This window comes from Lithobates pipiens, unplaced genomic scaffold, assembly GCF_037356315.1.
Source record: "Lithobates pipiens isolate NorthernLeopardFrog02 unplaced genomic scaffold, aLitPip1_a1.2 Scaffold_55, whole genome shotgun sequence".
Classification (NCBI taxonomy): domain Eukaryota; kingdom Metazoa; phylum Chordata; class Amphibia; order Anura; family Ranidae; genus Lithobates; species Lithobates pipiens.
In genome coordinates this window covers 895,196-915,050 of record NW_027507877.1, presented here as the reverse complement: position 1 = coordinate 915,050, position 19,855 = coordinate 895,196, and the positions used below count along the sequence as shown (strand labels likewise).

General features: G+C 46.3%; 1 protein-coding gene across 5 annotated transcripts in view; it reads left to right on the top strand.

The window, feature by feature from the left end:
• LOC143957707 (cytosolic phospholipase A2 gamma-like) overlaps positions 1 to 19,855 on the top strand; it is a 174,562-nt gene that overhangs the window by 95,681 nt on the left and 59,026 nt on the right. For all 5 annotated transcript variants that reach the window (XM_077467401.1, XM_077467403.1, XM_077467404.1 and 2 more), the window contains one exon: positions 2,934 to 2,969. In XM_077467401.1, the coding sequence (XP_077323527.1) occupies positions 2,934 to 2,969 (36 nt within the window). The remainder of the gene's footprint in view (positions 1 to 2,933; positions 2,970 to 19,855) is intronic.

The following is a 19,855-nucleotide window of genomic DNA, read 5'->3' as shown; positions in this document are numbered from 1 at the left end:
CTGATGTAAGGGGGCTGGTGATGGGACACTCTGATGTAGGGGGGCTGGTGATGGGACACTCTGATGTAAGGGGGCTGGTGATGGGACACTCTGATGTAAGGGGGCTGGTGATGGGACACTCTGATGTAAGTGGGCTGGTGATGGGACACTCTGATGTAAGGGGGCTGGTGATGGGACACTCTGATGTAAGGGGGCTGGTGATGGGACACTCTGATGTAAGGGGGCTGGTAATGGGACACTCTGATGTAAGGGGATGGTGATGGGACACTCTGATGTAAGGGGGCTGGTGATGGGACACTCTGATGTAGGGGGGCTGGTGATGGGACACTCTGATGTAAGGGGGCTGGTGATGGGACACTCTGATGTAAGGGGGCTGGTAATGGGACACTCTGATGTAAGGGGGCTGGTGATGGGACACTCTGATGTAGGGGGGCTGGTGATGGGACACTCTGATGTAAGGGGGCTGGTGATGGGACACACTGATGTAAGGGGGCTGGTAATGGGACACTCTGATGTAAGGGGATGGTGATGGGACACTCTGTTGTAAGGGGGCTGGTAATGGGACACTCTGATGTAAGTGGGCCGGTCTGGATGAAGTCCAGGGCCAAATTTCTGTCCCAGTCCAGCCCTGTAGATGTTCAACATATACTGGTCAAATCTCCCTCGACGAACCTCGCCTCCAACCCCTCTCTAACTAACTGATGCAACAATTAATAATAATAATAATAATAATAAAACTGAAACCCCTATGCCAGCTTTATTTGATGTGACCACCCCCTGCCTTCAAAACAGCATCCATTCTTCTAGGTAGACTTGCACACAGTTTTTGAAGGAAGGTAGGTTATTCCAATCATCTTGAAGAACTGAGCACAGATCTTCTGTGGATGTCGGCTGCCTCCAATCCTTCTGTCTCTTCATGTCATCCCAGACAGACTCCATGATGGTGAGATCAGTTCTCTGCGGGGGGGCCAAACCATCACTTCCAGGACTCCTTGTTCTAATGCTGAAGAATACAGGCAGATCATGCCATATCATCAGGGAGGTGTGTGGTTGGCCCCAAATTTATTCTGCTGCAGAACATCAACCCCAAACATGCAGCCAATGTCATTGGGAACTAAAAAGAACAAGAAGTCCCGGGAAGTGATGCTTTGGCCCCCCACAGAGCCCTGATCTTACCTTAATGAAGTCTGTCTGGGATGACATGAAGAGACAGAAGGATCTGAGGCGGCCGACACCCACAGAAGATCTGTGCTTAGTTCTCCGAGATGAACGTAGAACACCCAACCTGCCGAGTGCCTTCAACAACTGTGTGCAAGTCTACCTAGAAGAAGGCCAACATTGATTGGATTTGGATTTCTCATGATTTGCTTTCCATTTTGTTAATTGATGAAAATAAACTATTAATACATCGATTTCTGAAAACATTCTTCATTTACATCATTTCTTCACACCTGCCCAATGACTTAATTTACATTCACATTACATTCTAGAAGAACTCATTTCTTGGTTGTCACTCTAATGGGTTCAACGTTTTCTGAGGTCCTAATCTAGTTATGTAGATGAGGTCCTATGTGTTGTCATGTGTTGATGCCCCTTACTTTGCGTTAAACAACCAATTCAAAATAAATGGGCTGAAACTCACAGCAACGCATGCAGAAATGGGGCAGGCTTCATTTTATGGCAGGGCAAAGCCCGGGGCACCGTGCTGCACTGCAGTGTATAGGCCTTTGGGAGGTGCACCAAAATAAATGGCACCAGTGGTGGGACAAGGTCATCCAGCACCCAGGGCAAAGATGCCAAACTGCGCCCCCCTTTCCCTTAGGGTTAGGGTCAGGGTGCCCCCTACCCCTGCAATAAATAAACCATTGTGCCAGGGGCAGCCTCCCCTCCTGATCACCCATTGTCCCGGCCCTGAACGGCACCATCTCTCAAACACAAGATGATATAACTTCCAATCCGTGTGCGGGATTTCAGTCATCCCAGCACACAGGCACCATGCCGGAAATTTATACTGAGCTGCACATGCTCAGCGTACATTTGAAAGAAGTCTCTTCTGCAATAAACAGCCTCTGCTTGCTCACAATTTGTTCAATGAAAGACTTTAGTCCCACTTTAAGGGGTCCAATTTGCCTAGTATACAGTAGTCCACGTACAGATTCATTCAAAATGTCCATATGGTGTTCTTTGTATGTTCAAGAGCCTCCCGCCCCCTGCCCCCCACCCAACCCTCCCATACCTCTGTTCAAAACACATACCTGCCCAGCAGTTCCAATGTTGTCCTTCAGTGACCCGCTATTCAAGCAATGGCGGCTGTTTTTCTTTTGGAGAGGGGTGGCAAACAACCCCCCCCCCCCCAAGCCGCTGGTGGAGCAGCACTAGCACAACTGCCCCTACTCCCCCCCCCCCGGGACGCGGCACTAACACCCCCAGCGGACCCCCACATGGCACAGTGTCTCCTCTCTCCTCCTCCCAGCGCTAGGCGTCCAATAGGATCGCCTGACTGTTTGGCCAATCAGGAAACTGGTTTCATACCTTCCCCCCCGATTGGCCGGAATGAGGATCAGTGTTTCAACATAGAATATTCATTCGCTGTTGTCACACCTGGGTGGGATCAGAGCGCATCCTCTGCGCCCCGAGCCCACCCTATTTTGAAACCTATTATTATTTACTAATCAGGTGCTTAACAAGAAAACCACCTTCACTGTAATTCATACATCTGGTGCCCTGAAATGGGCCTGATGCATGAATAGGGGGCCATGGATAGAATCCATTGCATATATGGTGACAGGGAATGGGAAAAGAAAAGAAAACAGAAAAACCACCCCCTTCAAAAAAATATAAATACTATATAAATACTGTCTATTGTTGTATTTTTAAATTGTATTTAATGTTCTTTAATTCAAGATAATATAACAGAATGTATTGTTTTACAGACATGTACCATAAATTCATCCAGTGGCTGATTGGAGGTAAGAAATCAACTTTAGACCTCTTGGTAAATCCAGATTACTGGTAAAAATTTAAATGTTGGGTACTTCCTGTGATCACCTACCTGTCTATTTCCTCATGACACATCACAGGCTAACAGAGGACTGAATTAAAATTGGACTTGAAAAAGTTAACATTAATAAATCTCCGGGACCAGATGACTTGCACCCGAGGGTACTTAGGGAACTCAGTCAAGTAATTGCCAGACCATTGTTCCTAATTTTTACTGACAGTCTATTAACTGGAATGGTACCAGCGGATTGGAGAAAAGCCAATGTAGCACCGATATTTAAAAAAGGCCAGACGTGGTGTATCCAGATAAAGGAAGGCCCGTAGATGTGGTGTATCTAGATAACGGAAGGTCCGTAGAAGTGGTGTATCTAGATAACAGAAGGCCCGTAGACGTGGTGTATCTAGATAAAGGAAGGCCCGTAGACATGGTGTATTTAGATAAAGGGAGGCCCGTAGACATGGTGTATCTAGATAACGGAAGGCCCGTAGATGTGATGTATCTGGATAAAGGAAGGCCCATAGACGTGGTGTATCTAAATAATGGAAGGCCCATAGACGGGGTGTATCTAGATAAAGGAAGGCCCGTAGATGTAGTGTATCTGGATAAAGGAAGGCCCATAGACATGTATCTAGATAATGGAAGGCCCGCAGATGTGGTATATCTAGATAAAGGAAGGTCCGTAGATGTGGTATATCTGGATAAAGGAAGGCCCATAGATGTGGTGTATCTAGATAAAGGAAGGCCCATAGATGTGGTGTATCTGGATAAAGGAAGGCCCGTAGATGTGGTGTATCTGGATGAAGGAAGGCCCGTAGACGTGGTGTATCTAGATAAAGGAAGGCCCATAGATGTGGTGTATCTGGATGAAGGAAGGCCCGTAGACGTGGTGTATCTAGATAAAGGAAGGCCCGTAGATGTAGTGTATCTGGATAAAGGAAGGCCCATAGACATGTATCTAGATAATGGAAGGCCCGCAGATGTGGTATATCTAGATAAAGGAAGGTCCGTAGATGTGGTATATCTGGATAAAGGAAGGCCCATAGATGTGATGTATCTAGATAAAGGAAGGCCGTAGACATGATGTATCTAGATAAAGGAAAGCCCGTAGACATGATGTATCTAGATAAAGGAAGGCCGTAGATGTGGTGTATCTAGATAACGGAAGGCCCATAGATGTAGTGTATCTGGATAAAGGAAGGCCTGTAGACATGGTGTATCTGGATAAAGGAAGGCCCGTATATGTGGTGTATCTAGATAAAGGAAGGTCCGTAGACGTGGTGTATCTAGATAAAGGAAAGCCCGTAGATGTGGTGTATCTAGATAACGGGAGGCCCGTAGATGTGATGTATCTGGATAAAGGAAGGCCCGTAGACTTTGTGTATCTGTATAAAGGAAGGCTCGTAGACGTGTATCTAGATAAAGGAAGGTCCGTAGACTTGGTGTATCTAGATAAAGGAAGGCCCGTAGACGTGGTGTATCTAGATAAAGGAAGGCCCGTAGATGTGATGTATCTGGATAAAGGAAGGCCCATAGACGTGGTGTATCTAGATAATAGAAGGCCCATAGATGGGGTGTATCTAGATAAAGGAAGGCCCGTAGATGTGGTGTATCTGGATAAAGTAAGGCCCGTAGACGTGATGTATCTAGATAAAGGAAGGCCCATAGACGTGGTGTATCTAGATAATGGAAGGCCCATAGACGTGGTGTATCTAGATAATGGAAGGCCCATAGACGTGGTGTATCTAGATAATGGAAGGCCCATAGACGTGGTGTATCTAGATAATGGAAGGCCCATAGACGGGGCGTATCTAGATAAAGGAAGGCACGTAGATGTGGTGTATCTGGATAAAGGAAGGCCCGTAGACTTTGTGTATCTGTATAAATGAAGGCCCGTAGACTTTGTGTATCTGTATAAATGAAGGCCCGTAGACGTGGTGTATCTAGATAAAGGAAGGCCCGTAGACGTGGTGTATCTAGATAAAGGAAGGCCCATAGACGTGGTGTATTTAGATAAAGGGAGGCCCGTAGATGTGGTGTATCTGGATAAAGGAAGGTCCGTAGACATCGTGTATCTAGATAAAGAAAGGCCCGTAGACGTGGTGTATCTAGATAAAGGAAGGCCTGTAGACGTGGTGTATCTGGATAAAGGAAGGCCCGTAGACGTGGTGTATCTGGATAAAGGAAGGCCCGTAGACGTGGTGTATCTAGATAAAGGAAGGCCCGTAGACGTGGTGTATCTGGATAAAGGAAGGCCCGTAGACGTGGTGTATCTGGATAAAGGAAGGCCCGTAGAGGTGGTGTATCTAGATAAAGGAAGGCCCGTAGACGTGGTGTATCTGGATAAAGGAAGGCCCATAGGGGTGGTGTATCTAGATAAAGGAAGGCCCGTAGACTTGGTGTATCTGGATAAAGGAAGGCCCGTAGACGTGGTGTATCTGGATAAAGGAAGGCCCGTAGACGTGGTGTATCTGGATAAAGGAAGGCCCGTAGAGGTGGTGTATCTAGATAAAGGAAGGCCCGTAGACTTGGTGTATCTGGATAAAGGAAGGCCCGTAGACGTGGTGTATCTGGATAAAGGAAGGCCCGTAGACGTGGTGTATCTGGATAAAGGAAGGCCCGTAGACGTGGTGTATCTGGATAAAGGAAGGCCCGTAGACGTGGTGTATCTGGATAAAGGAAGGCATGTAGATGTGGTGTATCTGGATTTTGCAAAAGCATTTGACACATTTCCCTATAAACGTTTAATGTACAAAATAAGGTGCGTTGGCATGGACCATAGGGTGAGTACATGGATTGAAAACTGGCTACAAGGGCGAGTTCAGAGGGTGGTAATAAATGGGGAGTACTCGTAATGGTCAAGGGTGGGTAGTGGGGTCCCCCAGGGTTCTGTGCTGGGACCAATCCTATTTAATTTGTACATAAATGACCTGGAGGATGGGGATGGGGGAAACAGTCCAATCTCTGTATTTGCGGACGATACTAAGCTAAGCAGGGCAATAACTTCTCCACAGGATGTGGAAACCTTGCAAGAAGATCTGAACTACATGGCAAATGAGGTTCAATGTAGAAAAAGAAATAAAATAATGCATTTGGGTGGCAAAAATCTGAATGTAATCTATAGACTGGGGGGAGAACCTCTGGGGGGATCTAGGATGGAGGAGGATCTGGGGGTCCTAGTAGATAATAAGCTCAGCAATGCCAAGCTGCTGCTAACAAAGCAAACAGAATATTGGCATTAAAAAGGGATCAACTCCAGAGATAAAACAATAATTCTCCCGCTCTACAAGACTCTGGTCCGGCCGCACCTGGAGTATATTGTCCAGTTCTGGGCACCAGTCCTCAGGAAGGATGTACTGGAAATGGAGCGACTACAAAGAAGGGCAACAAAGCTGATAAAGGGTCTGGAGGATATTAGTTATGAGGAAAGGTTGCGAGCTCTGAACTTATTCTCTCTGGAGAAGAGACGCCTGAGAGGGGATATGATATCAATATACAAATACCTGACTGGTGACCCCACAATAAGGAGAAAACTTTTTTACGGAAGGGAGTTTAACAAGACTTGTGGCCATTCATTAAAATAAGAAGAAAATAAATTGAACCTTAAACTACGTAGAGGGTTCTTTACTGTATGAGAGTCAAGGATGTGGAATTCCCTTCCACAGGCAGTGGTCTCAGCGGAAAGCATTGATAGTTTCAAGAAACAATTAGATAAGCACCTGAACGACCGCAACATACAGGGATATACAATGTACTTTGCGGTTAGGGGGGCCATTTTAAGAAACATTTTATCAAGAATTTTTGAACTTAAACTAAAAGAAGATTTCCTTTGATTTACTGCCTGGGTTTCTTTTAGCTGTCTCCTAGGTTCTCCAATGGGCTTTTCTTTTTGGACCTTTTCTTCAATAGTGCAAATGTAATTTATTTGATACATGAGGTGACAATCTCTTCTTCATCTAACTATTATGTTGTGGGTCTGCTACACACACCTTGTTTTTGTTGTTAATGTATGTAATGCATTACTGACAAAAATATTCATCATTTTCAGCACCATGAATTAATTCTGTGGAGTCATGAAAATGGAGTGATTGTGGCAAATTATAAAGCACTGTGGGAGTTATTTACCAAAGGCAAATCCACTTTGCACTAGAAACAATTAAAGGGGCTGTAAAGATTTGTTTTTTTTATTTTATAAATGGGTTCCTTTAAGCTAGTGCATTGTTGGTTCACTTACCTTTTCCTTTGATTTCCCTTCTAAATGTTTTTTTTTTCTTTGAACTTCTCACTTCCTGTTCCTCCTCAGTAAGCTGTTCAGTAAGCTGTTCTGGCTGACTAAACACCGCTCGGATGATGGTGTGAAGTTTACTGAGGAGAAACAGGAAGTGAGAAATTCAGACAAAGAAAAAAATAAAAACATTTAGAAGGGAAATCGAAGGAAAAGGTAAGTGAACCAACAATGCACTAGCTTAACCACTTCCCGACTGCCGCACGACGATGTACGTCGACAGAATGGCACGGGCAGGCATAAGGGCTTACATGTACGTCCTTGCCTTCCCGCGGGTCGGGGGCCCTATCGGGCCCCCGCCCGGTGCCTGCGGCGATCGGTATTCGTTCGGGAGCGATCCGGGATGAGGGGGCGGCCATTCATTCATGGCCACCCCCTCGCGATCGCTCCCGACGAATAGAAATCCTTCGTCACATCACTTCCTCTCCTGTAATGTAAACACAGGAGAGGAAGTGATGTAATCTCTCCTCCGTGTCGGTATTTTTCGTTCCGACACCGAGGAGAGAGGATCGGTGAGTTGCACCAACACGACACTACACAGTAGAACATGCCAGGCACACTCACACCCCCCCTTTACCCCCCCGATCACCCCCCCAATTACCCCTGCCCCCCAGTCACAGTGACACCAATGTCATTTTTTTTTTTTTTTGCATTGGTGTCATTTGTGACTGTAATAACTGTTAGGGCAGTTAGGGTTAGCCCCCTTTAGTTCTAATGTACCCCCCTAACCCCCCCAATAAAGGTTTAACCCCGTGATCACCCCCCGTCGCCAGTGTCACTAAGGCTGGGTTCACATTGCAGCGGTTTATGAGAACGAATGTGATTCGCACCGCACTGCAGTGCAAATCACATCCGATCTCTGTGCGATTCGAGTTCAGCCATACAGATAGTATACAGATAGTATGGCTGAATTCGCATCGCACCCGCCGCAAATTCGCACGGGACCCTTTTTTTGGCCCGCAGCAGAATCGGATCGCATGGGTGTTCACACCATGCGATCCGAGTTTGCAGATCGCACTGCGATATGCGAACTGATCTGGGGGTGTCATTAATATTTCACTGACACTCCCAGCAGTTCGCATAGGGCAGTGTGAACTGCCGCCGGGAGGCATGCGATGCGGGAACCCGCCGCGGATTCGTGGCGTTCCCGCATCACTCCAGTGTGAACCCAGCCTAATAAGCGATCGTTTTTCTGATCGCTGTATTAGTGTCACAGGTGACGCTAGTTAGGCAGGTAGGTATTTAGGTTCGCTGCAGCTTTTTATAGCGCCAGGGACCCCCATATACTACCGCATAAAGCCCCCTGATTGCCCCCTAGTTAACCCTTTCACCAGTGATCACCATATAACTGTTACAGGTGACGCTGGTTGGTTAGTTATTTTTTTATAGTTTCAGGGCACCCGCCATTTATTACCTAGTCTCACTAGTGTACCCCTAAATGTAGGGGTGTCTACTTTCCAAAATGGGGTCATTTGGGGGGGGGTTTGTGCCATCTTTGCATTTTATGGCCTTCAAAAGTGTAACGCCCTTAGAAAGCCTGAAGGCGGTGCTTGGTTTTCGGGGCCCCGTACGCGGCTAGGCTCCCAAAAAGTCCCACATATGGGGTATCCCCGTACTCAGGAGAAGCAGCAGAATTTATTTTGGGGTGTCATTTCACATATGCCCATGGCATGCGTGAGCAATATATCATTTAGTGACAACTTTGTGAAAAAAAAAAAAGTTTGTAATTTTCCCGCAACTTGTGGCAAAATATAAAATATTCCATGGACTCAACATGCCTCTCAGCAAATAGCTTGGGGTGTCTACTTTCTAAAATGGGGTCATTTGTGGGGGTTTTGTGCCATCTTGGCATTTTATGGCCTTCAAAACTGTAATAGGTAGTGAGGAGTGAAGTCAAATATTTACGCCCTTAGAAAACCTGAAGGCGGTTCTTGGTTTTCGGGGCCCCGTACGCGGCTAGGCTCCCAAAAAGTCCCACATATGTGGTATCCCCGTACTCAGGAGAAGCAGCAGAATTTATTTTGGGGTGTCATTTCACATATGCCCATAGCATGTGTGAGCAATATATCATTTAGTGACAACTTTGTGAAAAAAAAAAAAAAAAATTAAAGTTTGTAATTTTCCCGCAACTTGTGGCAAAATATAAAATATTCCATGGACTCAAAATGCCTCTCAGCAAATAGCTTGGGGTGTCTACTTTCTAAAATGGGGTAATTTGTGGGGGTTTTGTGCCATCTTGGCATTTTATGGCCTTCAAAACTGTAATAGGTAGTGAGAAGTGAAATCAAAAATGTACGCCCTTAGAAATCCTGAAGGCGGTGCTTGGTTTTCGGGGCCCCGTACGCGGCTAGGCTCCCAAAAAGTCCCACATATGTGGTATCCCCGTACTCAGGAGAAGCAGCAGAATTTATTTTGGGGTGTCATTTCACATATGCCCATAGCATGTGTGAGCAATATATCATTTAGTGACAACTTTGTGTAAAAAAAAAAAAAATAATTTTTTTTTGTCATTATTCAATCGCTTGAGGCAAAAAAATAAAATATTCGATGGGCTCAACATGCCACTTATCAATTTCCTTATGGGGTCTACTTTCCAAAATGGGGTCATTTGGGGGGGTTTTGTACTGCCCTGCCATTTTAGCACCTCAAGAAATGAGATAGGCAGTCGTAAACTAAAAGCTGCGTGAATTCCAGAAAACGTACCTTAGTTTGTAGATGTGACAACTTTTGCGCAAACCAATAAATATACAGTTATTGACTTTTTTTTTTACCAAAGACATGTGGCTGAATACATTTTGGCCTAAATGTATGACTAAAATTGAGTTTATTGGATTTTTCTAATAACAAAAAGTAGAAAATATCATTTTTTTTCAAAATTTGCGGTCTTTTTACGTTTATATCGCAAAAAATAAAAATCGCAGAGGCAATCTAATACCATCAAAAGAAAGCTCTATTTGTGGGAAGAAAAGGACGCAAATTTTGTTTGGGTACAACATTGCATGACCGCGCAATTACCAGTTAAAGCAGCGCAGTGCCAAAGTGTAAAAAGACCTCTGGTCATTTACCAGCAAAATAGTCCAGTCTGAAAGTGGTTAAAGGAACCTATTTAAAAAATAAAAAACAAAGCTTTATAACCCCTTTAAAAGTGCACATGAAACTGCACTGAAAGTGCACTTGTAGTGCAAAGTGGATTTTCCTTTAGTAAATAACCCCCATTGTCACTAGGGATGAGCCGAACACCCCCCCGGTTCGGTTCGCACCAGAACCTGCGAACAGACCTAAAATTTGTGTGTACTTTAGAACCCTATTAAAGTCTATGGGGCTCGAACGTTCAAAATCAAAAGTGCTAATTTAAAAGGCTAATATGCAAGTTACTGTCCTAAAAAGTATTTGGGGACCCGGGTCCTGCCCCAGGGGAACATGTATCAATGCAAAAAAAAACTTTTAAAAACTGTAAATTTTTTGGGAGCAGTGATTTTAATAATGCTTAAAGTGAAACAATAAAAGTGTAATATTCCTTTAAATTTCGTACCTGGGGGGTGTCTATAGTATGCCTGTAAAGGTTTCCAGACCTGAAGGGTCTGGTATGGATATTTGGGGGGAACCCCACGTCCTTTTTTTTTTCAAATTTGACGTGGGGTTCCCCTTAATATCCATACCAGACCTGAAGGGCCTGGTAATTGAATTTGGGGGAACCTCATGCTTTTTTTTATTTATTTTTTTATCAATGACTTTCAATGACTATTCTCTGTATTACGGGGAGCCGACAATTCATTATAGCCGCGAGTGCTTTTAAATGACTTTTTTTCCTGCAGAAATGACACTTTGTGCAGGGACAGTTCTAAGCACGGGAAACATGCGCCCCTTCACAGGCATACTATAGACACCCCCCAAGGAATATTACACTTTTATTGTTTCACTTTAAGCATTATTAAAATCACTGCTCCCGGAAAAATGGCAGCTTTTTGAATTTGCCGCAAACACCCCAAATTGTTCGCTGTTCGGCGAACGAGGGAACAGGCAATGTTCGAGTCGAACATGAGTCCAACTCGAAGCTCATCCCTAATTGTCACTGTAAACCACCAACTTACTACAAATTTGCTATTGAGCATTGAAAGAAGAAGGCACACATTGTTGAGTAGAAAACATTTTACTCAAAGCACATTCACATGTGCTTTTCTAATACTTTACAACTTTTTTTTAAATAAAAAAATACACAATAAAATGGTACAATTTTGTTATTTTTTTATATTCTGCCTAATCACACCCCTGCCTACAACATACCCCCAGGTAGTGTGCCTCCTCCAACCCAACCTTGCTCTTTTCCGGGTTCACTGTGAATCCCGCCCTTCGGAGGGCATCCAAGACTAACTGGACCTTCGGTAAGTGACTCTCCCAGTCCTCCTGACTAAAGATGACAATGTCATCAAGATAGGCTCCTGAGAATTCCTTATGAGTTCTCAAGATGAAGTCCATGGCCCTCTGGAAAGTGGCTGGGGCCCTATTTAACCCAAATGGCATTCGGGCATACTGCCATAAGCCCTTGGGTATAGCAAATGCAATTTTTTCTTTAGCCTCTGGGGAAAGCAGGATCTGCCAGTATCCCTTGGTCAAGTCAAGAGTGGTGATGTACCGGGCCGGTCCTAGTCTCTCGAATTAACTCATCGACCCCGGGCATGGGATACGCATCTGGCTTGGAGACTTCATTTAACTTGCGAAAGTCCTTGCAGAACCGCCAGGTTCCATTTGGCTTGGGTACAAGGATTATAGGGCTGGACCAGCTACTTGAGGACTCCTCAATGACCCCAAGGTCCAACATACTCTTAAGCTCAGCCGAGACAATATTCCGGCGAGCTTCGGGTATGCGGCAGGGTTTGAGGTTTACTCGAACGCCAGGGTCTGTAATGACATTATGTTCAATTACCGAGGTTAGGCCCTGTAGGTTTGAAAAAATGTCTTGATTCCTCTGCAAAACTCCCAGGACTCCTGTTTTTGAGAAGGGGAGAGAGCTTCCGCAATCCCTACCTTCCTAATCTGGTCATCAGGGTCTTCCGGGGCTTTCAGACTGACTGTCAAAACCTGTCTATCTTTCCATGGTTTGATAAGTTGACCTGGTAAATCTGGTAGGGTTTACGTTTGGTGGGCTGATGGCCTTTATAGTTGACCTTGCCCACCCTCTCAACTATCTCAAAGGATCCTTGCCACTTGGCGAGAAACTTACTCTCGACGGTAGGCACTAAGACCAGCACCGATCCCCAGGTTTAAACTCTCTAATCTTGGCAGATCGGTTGTATACACGACTCTGGGCATTTTGCGCAACCTGCAAATGTTCCCGTACTATGGGCCTAATTTTAGTTTTTCAGTCCTGCATTTGCAACACGTGTTCTACCACACTCCGATACGGGGAAGCTTCTTGTTCCCACGTCTCTTTCATTATATCCAGTAGTCCACGGGGGTGTCTCCCATAAACCAGCTCAAAGAGGGAGAATCCCATGGAGGCCTGGGGTACCTCTCTTATGGCAAACAACAAGGGAGGCAACAAGCAATCCCAATCCCAACCATCCTCCTCAACTGCTTTCTTTAGCATTCCCTTTAAGGTTTTGTTGAACCGCTCCACTAACCCATCAGTTTGTGGGCGATACACTGAAGTCCGCAAGTGTTTAATCTGAAACAGGTTACAGAGTTCCTTCATCACTTTTGACATGAACGGGGTACCTTGGTCTGTCAAGATCTCGGATGGAAGCCCTGTTCTCATGAACATCTGAAACAACTCCTGTGCGATGACCTTGGATGAGCAATTTCCTAAAGGGACCGCTTCCGGATACCTGGTGGCATAGTCAAGGACAACTAAAATGTATTGGTGTCCCCTAGCTAACTTAGGCAAGGGGCCCACCAAATCCATGGCTATGCAATCAAAGGGAACCTCGATAATTGGAAGCGGTACCAGCGGACTGCGAAAATGGGGTATTGGAGCGGTTCTTTGACAGGTAGAGCAGGACTCACAGTAGTCCTTAATTTCTCGATATACACCAGGCCAAAAAAACGGTGTAAAACCCGTTCCTGAGTTTTAGCCGATCCAAGGGGACCCCCAAGTACATGACTATGAGCCAAATGCAACACTCTATACCTAAAATGTTTAGGTACCACCAGTTGTTCCAACACTTCTTGATTGACCTTAGTTACTCGGTACAACGAGTCATGATTCACAGCAAAATGAGGGAACTTCACGTCTGCCCCAGGGTGCTGTGGTTCACCGTTTAAGACCGTGGCCTGTTCCCTGGTAGGGATCAAAGTGGGGTCCCTCATCTGAGCATTAGGGAAATCTTCCCGGGAGCCCCCGAGATCTGACATGTCTGGCTCAGAGGAGGTACTTTCCGCTTCCAATCCCGGGGACTGGGCTCGCTTTCTGCAGGTTCAGCAACCTGGTACTGATCCTTAGTAGCAACCTACTGTAACACAGTATTATTCACCACCTCTGTGGGTTCTTGTTTTTTGGGGGAAACCCCCGAACCTTTGAGCTTTTGCTCATACAAGTCCCAAAACATGGGGCAGTCTCGCCCAATTAGTAAATCATGAGGTAATCCCGGAACCACCCCCACTTTTAGTGTAGCCGTTCCTGCTGATGTGCACAGGGTAACACAGGCCACCGGATAGTTTTTAACATCACCATGCACACAGATGACCCCAACCTGTTCCCTTGGTACCAGCTTTCTTGGCAACCCGTCTGATCGGAGTAGGGTAACGACACTCCCAGAGTCAAGGAGTGCTACCACCTCCTGTCCATTGACCTGCACCACACACTCATGCGGATTTAGGTTGGTTGCAGCACATAATGCATGGATATACATGGAGCGACGGCGACCCATGTCGCACGCCATTGGTTCTTCCCGACTTGGGCACTGGGCCACCAGGTGACCCAGTTGATGGCAGGACCAACAACAGCGAACCTCACGGGGTTCCCCCTGTCGGTTCCCTGGAAGCTTAGGGCCTGGGGTGCTCCTGGTAATTGTATTATCCCTCCGAGCAGCCACTATGCGATCACCGGGAGGCACACTGGTGCTGGAACGCACTTCTTTGAAATGTGCCAGCTCTCTTGTGACAGAGGGACTCTCCTGGAACTTTTCTGCACAACTGTAGCACTCAACAGCTGTAGCCATCTCATCCAGGGACTGAGGCTCGGACTGAGCCACCCATCGGTGGAGCTCCCTGGGTAGTCCATGCAGGAAACGATTGAGTGCGACTCTTTCCACAATCTGAGTGTGTGTCTTTTCCTCAGGGTTCAGCCAATCTTGGAACAAGTGCATCAGGTGGTAGAGCTGCGCACGGGCAGGCTTAGCTGTGTCAAAGTGCCAGTCATGGACTCCGTTCGCCCTTAAAGTGACAGTCACTCCCAGCCTTGCTAGGATTTCTGCTTTCAGGAGCTTATAATCGCATGCTGATTCAGGAGCCAAGTCACAGTACACTTGTTGGCGGTCTGCGGTCAGGAAAGGAGCCAGTACGTCTGCCCAGTCTTTATCAGGCAGACCCTCCCTTGCTGCAACCCGCTCAAACGTAGCTCGGTATGCTTCCACGTTGTCTAAGGCCGTCATCTTTTGCAGTGTCCGCTGCACTGCCTTCCGGGGGTCACTCTTTACAGCGGGTCACCTTTCCTCATTTCAGCCTGCTGGGTCACCACCTTTTGCAATCCCGCTATCTGTTCACTCAGTAAGCGATTTGTTTCCTGTTGTACAGCGACTGTTTGCATCAGCATCTGCTCCTGCCGAGCCTGGGCCTCCTGATGGCGGGCCTGCGCTTGTGTATTAGCCAGTACCAGCTGCTTAACCACATCCTCCATGGCTTGTTTAGAAGATTTCACAGTCTGTGCAGCTTTAACCCAGGACATGGGATTAGACTGGACCCCTCAAACTGCCCGCATTCTCCACCAATTGTAGGGGATCAGAGGGGTGAAGAGCTGGCTCAGAGGCAGTCCAGTAAAATAAAAGTGGCTTTATTCAGCAAAATAGCAAAAAAAAAACATAAGACCAGACAGACTTGTCTTATCACACGGATGTGCACACAGGTACAGCTCACAGTTCAGCAGCCCCACAGGCTTACAGATAACTGTTCATGGCTCCAAACAGAGCTACAGTCTTTTTGTGGTTAAGCTCACCCAACAGGTACACCATCCAGCAATGGACATTTCCACACAGCGTGCTGCTGTGTCTCTCTCTCCTACTCAACAGCTCCACACTGATACTTTCAGCCCACCTGATCATAAGCAGGTGTGAAGGGGAAGTACCTGCCTTCTTCGATTAACCCCTTCTTAACCCTACCCCAGGCTGACCCACTACACCAGGAATTTAAACTGTTCACAATGGAACTCACACTTCTCCAATTTACAATAGAGATTGTTCTCTCTTTGTTTCTAAAGCACACGACCGACATCTGTGTGGTGGCTCTCCAGGGACTTGGAAAAATGAGGATATCGTCAAGATAAACCACCACACATAACTGCAACAAATCTCAGAGGACATTGTTAATAAATTCCTGGAAAACTGCAGGAGCGTTGCAAAGGCCAAATGGCATTACAAGGTACTCATAATGGCCTGTTCTGGTATTAAATGCAGTTTTCCAATCATTGCCCTCCTTAATCCTCACAAGATTGTATGCCCCTCTCAAATCAAGCTTTGTGAAAACCGTTGCTTCCTTGAGGCGTTCAAATAACTCCGCAATCAACGGACTCAGATAGGCATTCTTAATTGTGAAACCAGCACCAGCAGGAGACGAGGATTTGTGTATGAAACCTCAAGACTGTGTCTGCAACATACTCCTCCATGGCCCTATCCTCCAAGACCGACAAAGGGTAAACCCGGCCACGAGGAGGTATGGCACCAGATTGAAGGTCAATAGCACAATTATACAACCAGTGTGGAGGCAAACTACCAGCTTGAACTTTGTAAAAGATGTCGCTAAAATCACGGCACTCCTCCAGCAGGGAGGAGAGGGAAGAGGTGTACAGGACCCTGTCTACCTTCTGGAAGCATGTCTTACTGCATTGTGGTGACCAGGAGAGAACCTCAGCATGGAGCCAATCCAAAAGAGGGGTTGTGCCTCTGTAACCAAGGATAACCAATAACCAGGGGAAACCTGGGTGAGGAAATAACTTGGAATTGGATTATCTCATCATGAAGAGCCCCTACGGCCATGGACAATGGAACCGTCTCATGAGTCACATGGGCAGGCTGTAGAGGTCTCCCGTCAAGAGCCTCAATGGCAAGTAGAGTGTCACGCAGCTGCAGCGGAATCAAGTGCTTTGATACAAAGGCAGCATCAGTTAATAGGCCTGCAGCCCCAGAATCGATTAGAGCCTGAATCTCGACAGACGACTCAGCCCAAGAAAGGGTAACCAGAACCAGGGGCTTATCCTTCTGGATAACTGGGGATGAAACAATGCCAAATAAGGTCTGTCCATGACAGGACCTCAAGGTCCGGGCGTTTCCTGGACGGGTAGGAGAAGACTTCAAAAAATGACCTGCCTGGCCGCAATAAAGGCACAGTTTCTCCCTCCTCCTAAAGGCTCTCTCATTCGCAGAGAGACGTGTGAAGTGCAAGTTCATGGGTTCACCTTCACTGACTGACTCAGTACCAGGAGGCATGGGAGGTGAGGGAGGCACAGGTGGGACTGCAAAGCTCTGAGACAAATGTACAGGAGGCTTCCACAAGCGCTCCTTAAAAGAGAGTATTTCTCTGAGCCTGGAGTCTGGAAGATGGCAAACGAGATCAAGCTCTCCAGCTCAGTGGGTATATCTCGGGCTGCTATCTCATCCTTGATGGAATCCGAGAGACCATGAGAAAAAGCAGCCACGCGGGCCTCATTGTTCCAAGCAACCTCTGCTGCCAGACTACAGAATTCAATGGCGTAATCGGCAACAATTCTCGTACTCTATTTGATGGACATGAGGCACTTGGCAGCAGAAGCGGAGCGTGCGGGAACGTCAAATACCCTTTTAAAGGAAGCCACAAAGTCTGGGTAACTCAGGACAATATGTTTTTGTGTCTTCCATAGAGGGTTTGCCCAGGCCAAAGCTCTCTGAGAAAGCAAAGATATCAAAAAACCTACTTTGCTTCTGTCCATGGAGAATGCCTGGGGCAGCATCTTAAAGCATATCTCAACCTAGCTGAGAAACCCTCTGCATTGGACTGGATTGCCCCCAAATCACTGGGGAAGCAGAGTGGAACCAGGCATACCTCTTATAGAGGTAATACACGAGGCGGGTGCCTGCACAGAGACTGGCGCAGCAACAGGGATGGCCTGCAACTCAGGTTGTACCGAGCAGCCACAGTGGGAGATTCCAGGTGAGCCGTGCGACTCAGGAGCATTTGTAGCGCCATGGCAAACTGATCCATGCGGTAATCCTACTCATCCAATGTGGAAAAAATATTACCAACAAGTGGATTGATTGTATCTTCTGAATTCATGGCCTTCGCCTACTGTCAGAAACCATGAATCAGACCGAGACAGAAGTACAGTTAAATCACACTTGTTTAATAATAAAAGCAAATAAAACAAACGTAGACAAAACAAATTTCGGAGAAAAAAAAAGAGGATAGAGATTGGAGTGGGACTTTGAGTGAGGCATATCAAAGAATAATTAACTATTCCTTTACTTAATAGATGCATTTCATTTAATTTTAATTTCATGGCATAGCACCAAAGTAATACTCCATAATCCCAAACTTATATCAATGATCAATAATAATAATAATAATCTCTGTGGAGGGAAGTGTGACGGTGTGGGGACTGAGCAGTGTGTCGGTGTCTGAAGAATTACCACATCGTCAGTATCCAAGATGACGATACCAATGAAACCTATTTGATGATGGGGATTTTCTTGGTGTCCCTACCGGAGCATCCATATTAAACTGAATAAGGGGTGATTTGAGAAGTGCTTACAACAAACCCTTATGAGGGTAAGTGCGTGACTATAGGGGGCGACACAGAGCATGAGGTTCCTCTTACAAGATTGCTGTGTGGTGAACCTGTTTAAAAGGATCCAGTGGTAGTGATGGCCGAACGGTTCGCCCGGCGGTCGTTTCGCGGCGAATTTCCGACTTTCGCCGTCCGCGGGTTCGAACGCCTTTTTCCGTCGTTCGCCCCGGCGGACTTACGTGTTTAATGTATACAAGAACTTTAACCTTTCGTGACACGTTTATCATGTGTTACAGGACAACCAATTGAGACATGACAGCTCATGGACACTTGGACATTCCCCCTAACCTATAAATACACCCGATCCGGTGGCCATTTTACATTCTTTCTTCTGTCACTGTAGGGAAAGGATCCTGTGTGGAGTAGGGACAGAGAAAACGCTAGCTATTTGGTACACAAAAGTTCTTTTCAGGACTGGTATAGGTGTTAGGTCAGCAGCCTGAGTTTCTTTTGTCAGTTTAGATAAAGGGACAGAGCGCTGTATGCTGCTATTTTAGGGACAGCTCAGCCAGATTAGTCTTTCTTCATCATCATCATCATCATCATCATTAGCTGTTACTATCAGGTCCACAAAAGAGCTGTTCCAGCTAATCGTTCCAGCCTACTCTTTTTTGCCAATTTGTATAGGGACAGGCAGGAAGCAGTGTGTCAGGCAGTGAGGATAATTTTAAAGACTTGCTGTTACTATTAGTTCCACAAAGGTTCTTTTCAGGACTGGTATCAGTGGTACGGTAATAGGCTTGTACACGTATAATATTCTTTCTTCCAAATATAGAAAGAATATTATACTTGACTGCTGCCCTTCTGCTGCAGTCTGCTAATCATTCACAACTCACTTGTTCCACAAAGCTCTTTATCAGGACTGGTAACTTGGTCTGTCTAGGGTGCTACGGTACATAGGCTTGGGTGCGGTACAGTCTGCTGTTCTGTAAGGACCGCTATCGGTCCACAATACATAGGGTTGCCGTGCACTACTGCTGACCGCTGCCCTATACTGCAGCAGTCCTTCATTGGTATAGGGACTGACGTACAGTCTGCTAATCACTAACACACAACCTGCTTGGTCCACAAAAGTTCTTATAAGGACTGGTAACTTGGTATAGGGTGCTACGGTACATAGGCCTGAGTGCGTTACAGTCTGCTGTTCTGTAAGGACCGCTATCGGTCCACAATACATAGGGTTGCCGTGCACTACTGCTGACCGCTGCCCTATACTGCAGCAGTCCTTCAGCGGTATAGGGACTGACGCACAGTCTGCTAAACACTAACACACAACCTGCTTGGTCCACAAAAGTTTTTATAAGGACTGGTAACTTGGTATAGGGTGCTACGGTACATAGGCCTGAGTGCAGTACAGTCTGCTGTTCTGTAAGGACCGCTATCGGTCCACAATACATAGGGTTGCCGTGCACTACTGCTGACCGCTGCCCTATACTGCAGCAGTCCTTCATTGGTATAGGGACTGACGTACAGTCTGCTAATCACTAACACACAACCTGCTTGGTCCACAAAAGTTCTTATAAGGACTGGTAACTTGGTATAGGGTGCTACGGTACATAGGCCTGAGTGCGTTACAGTCTGCTGTTCTGTAAGGACCGCTATC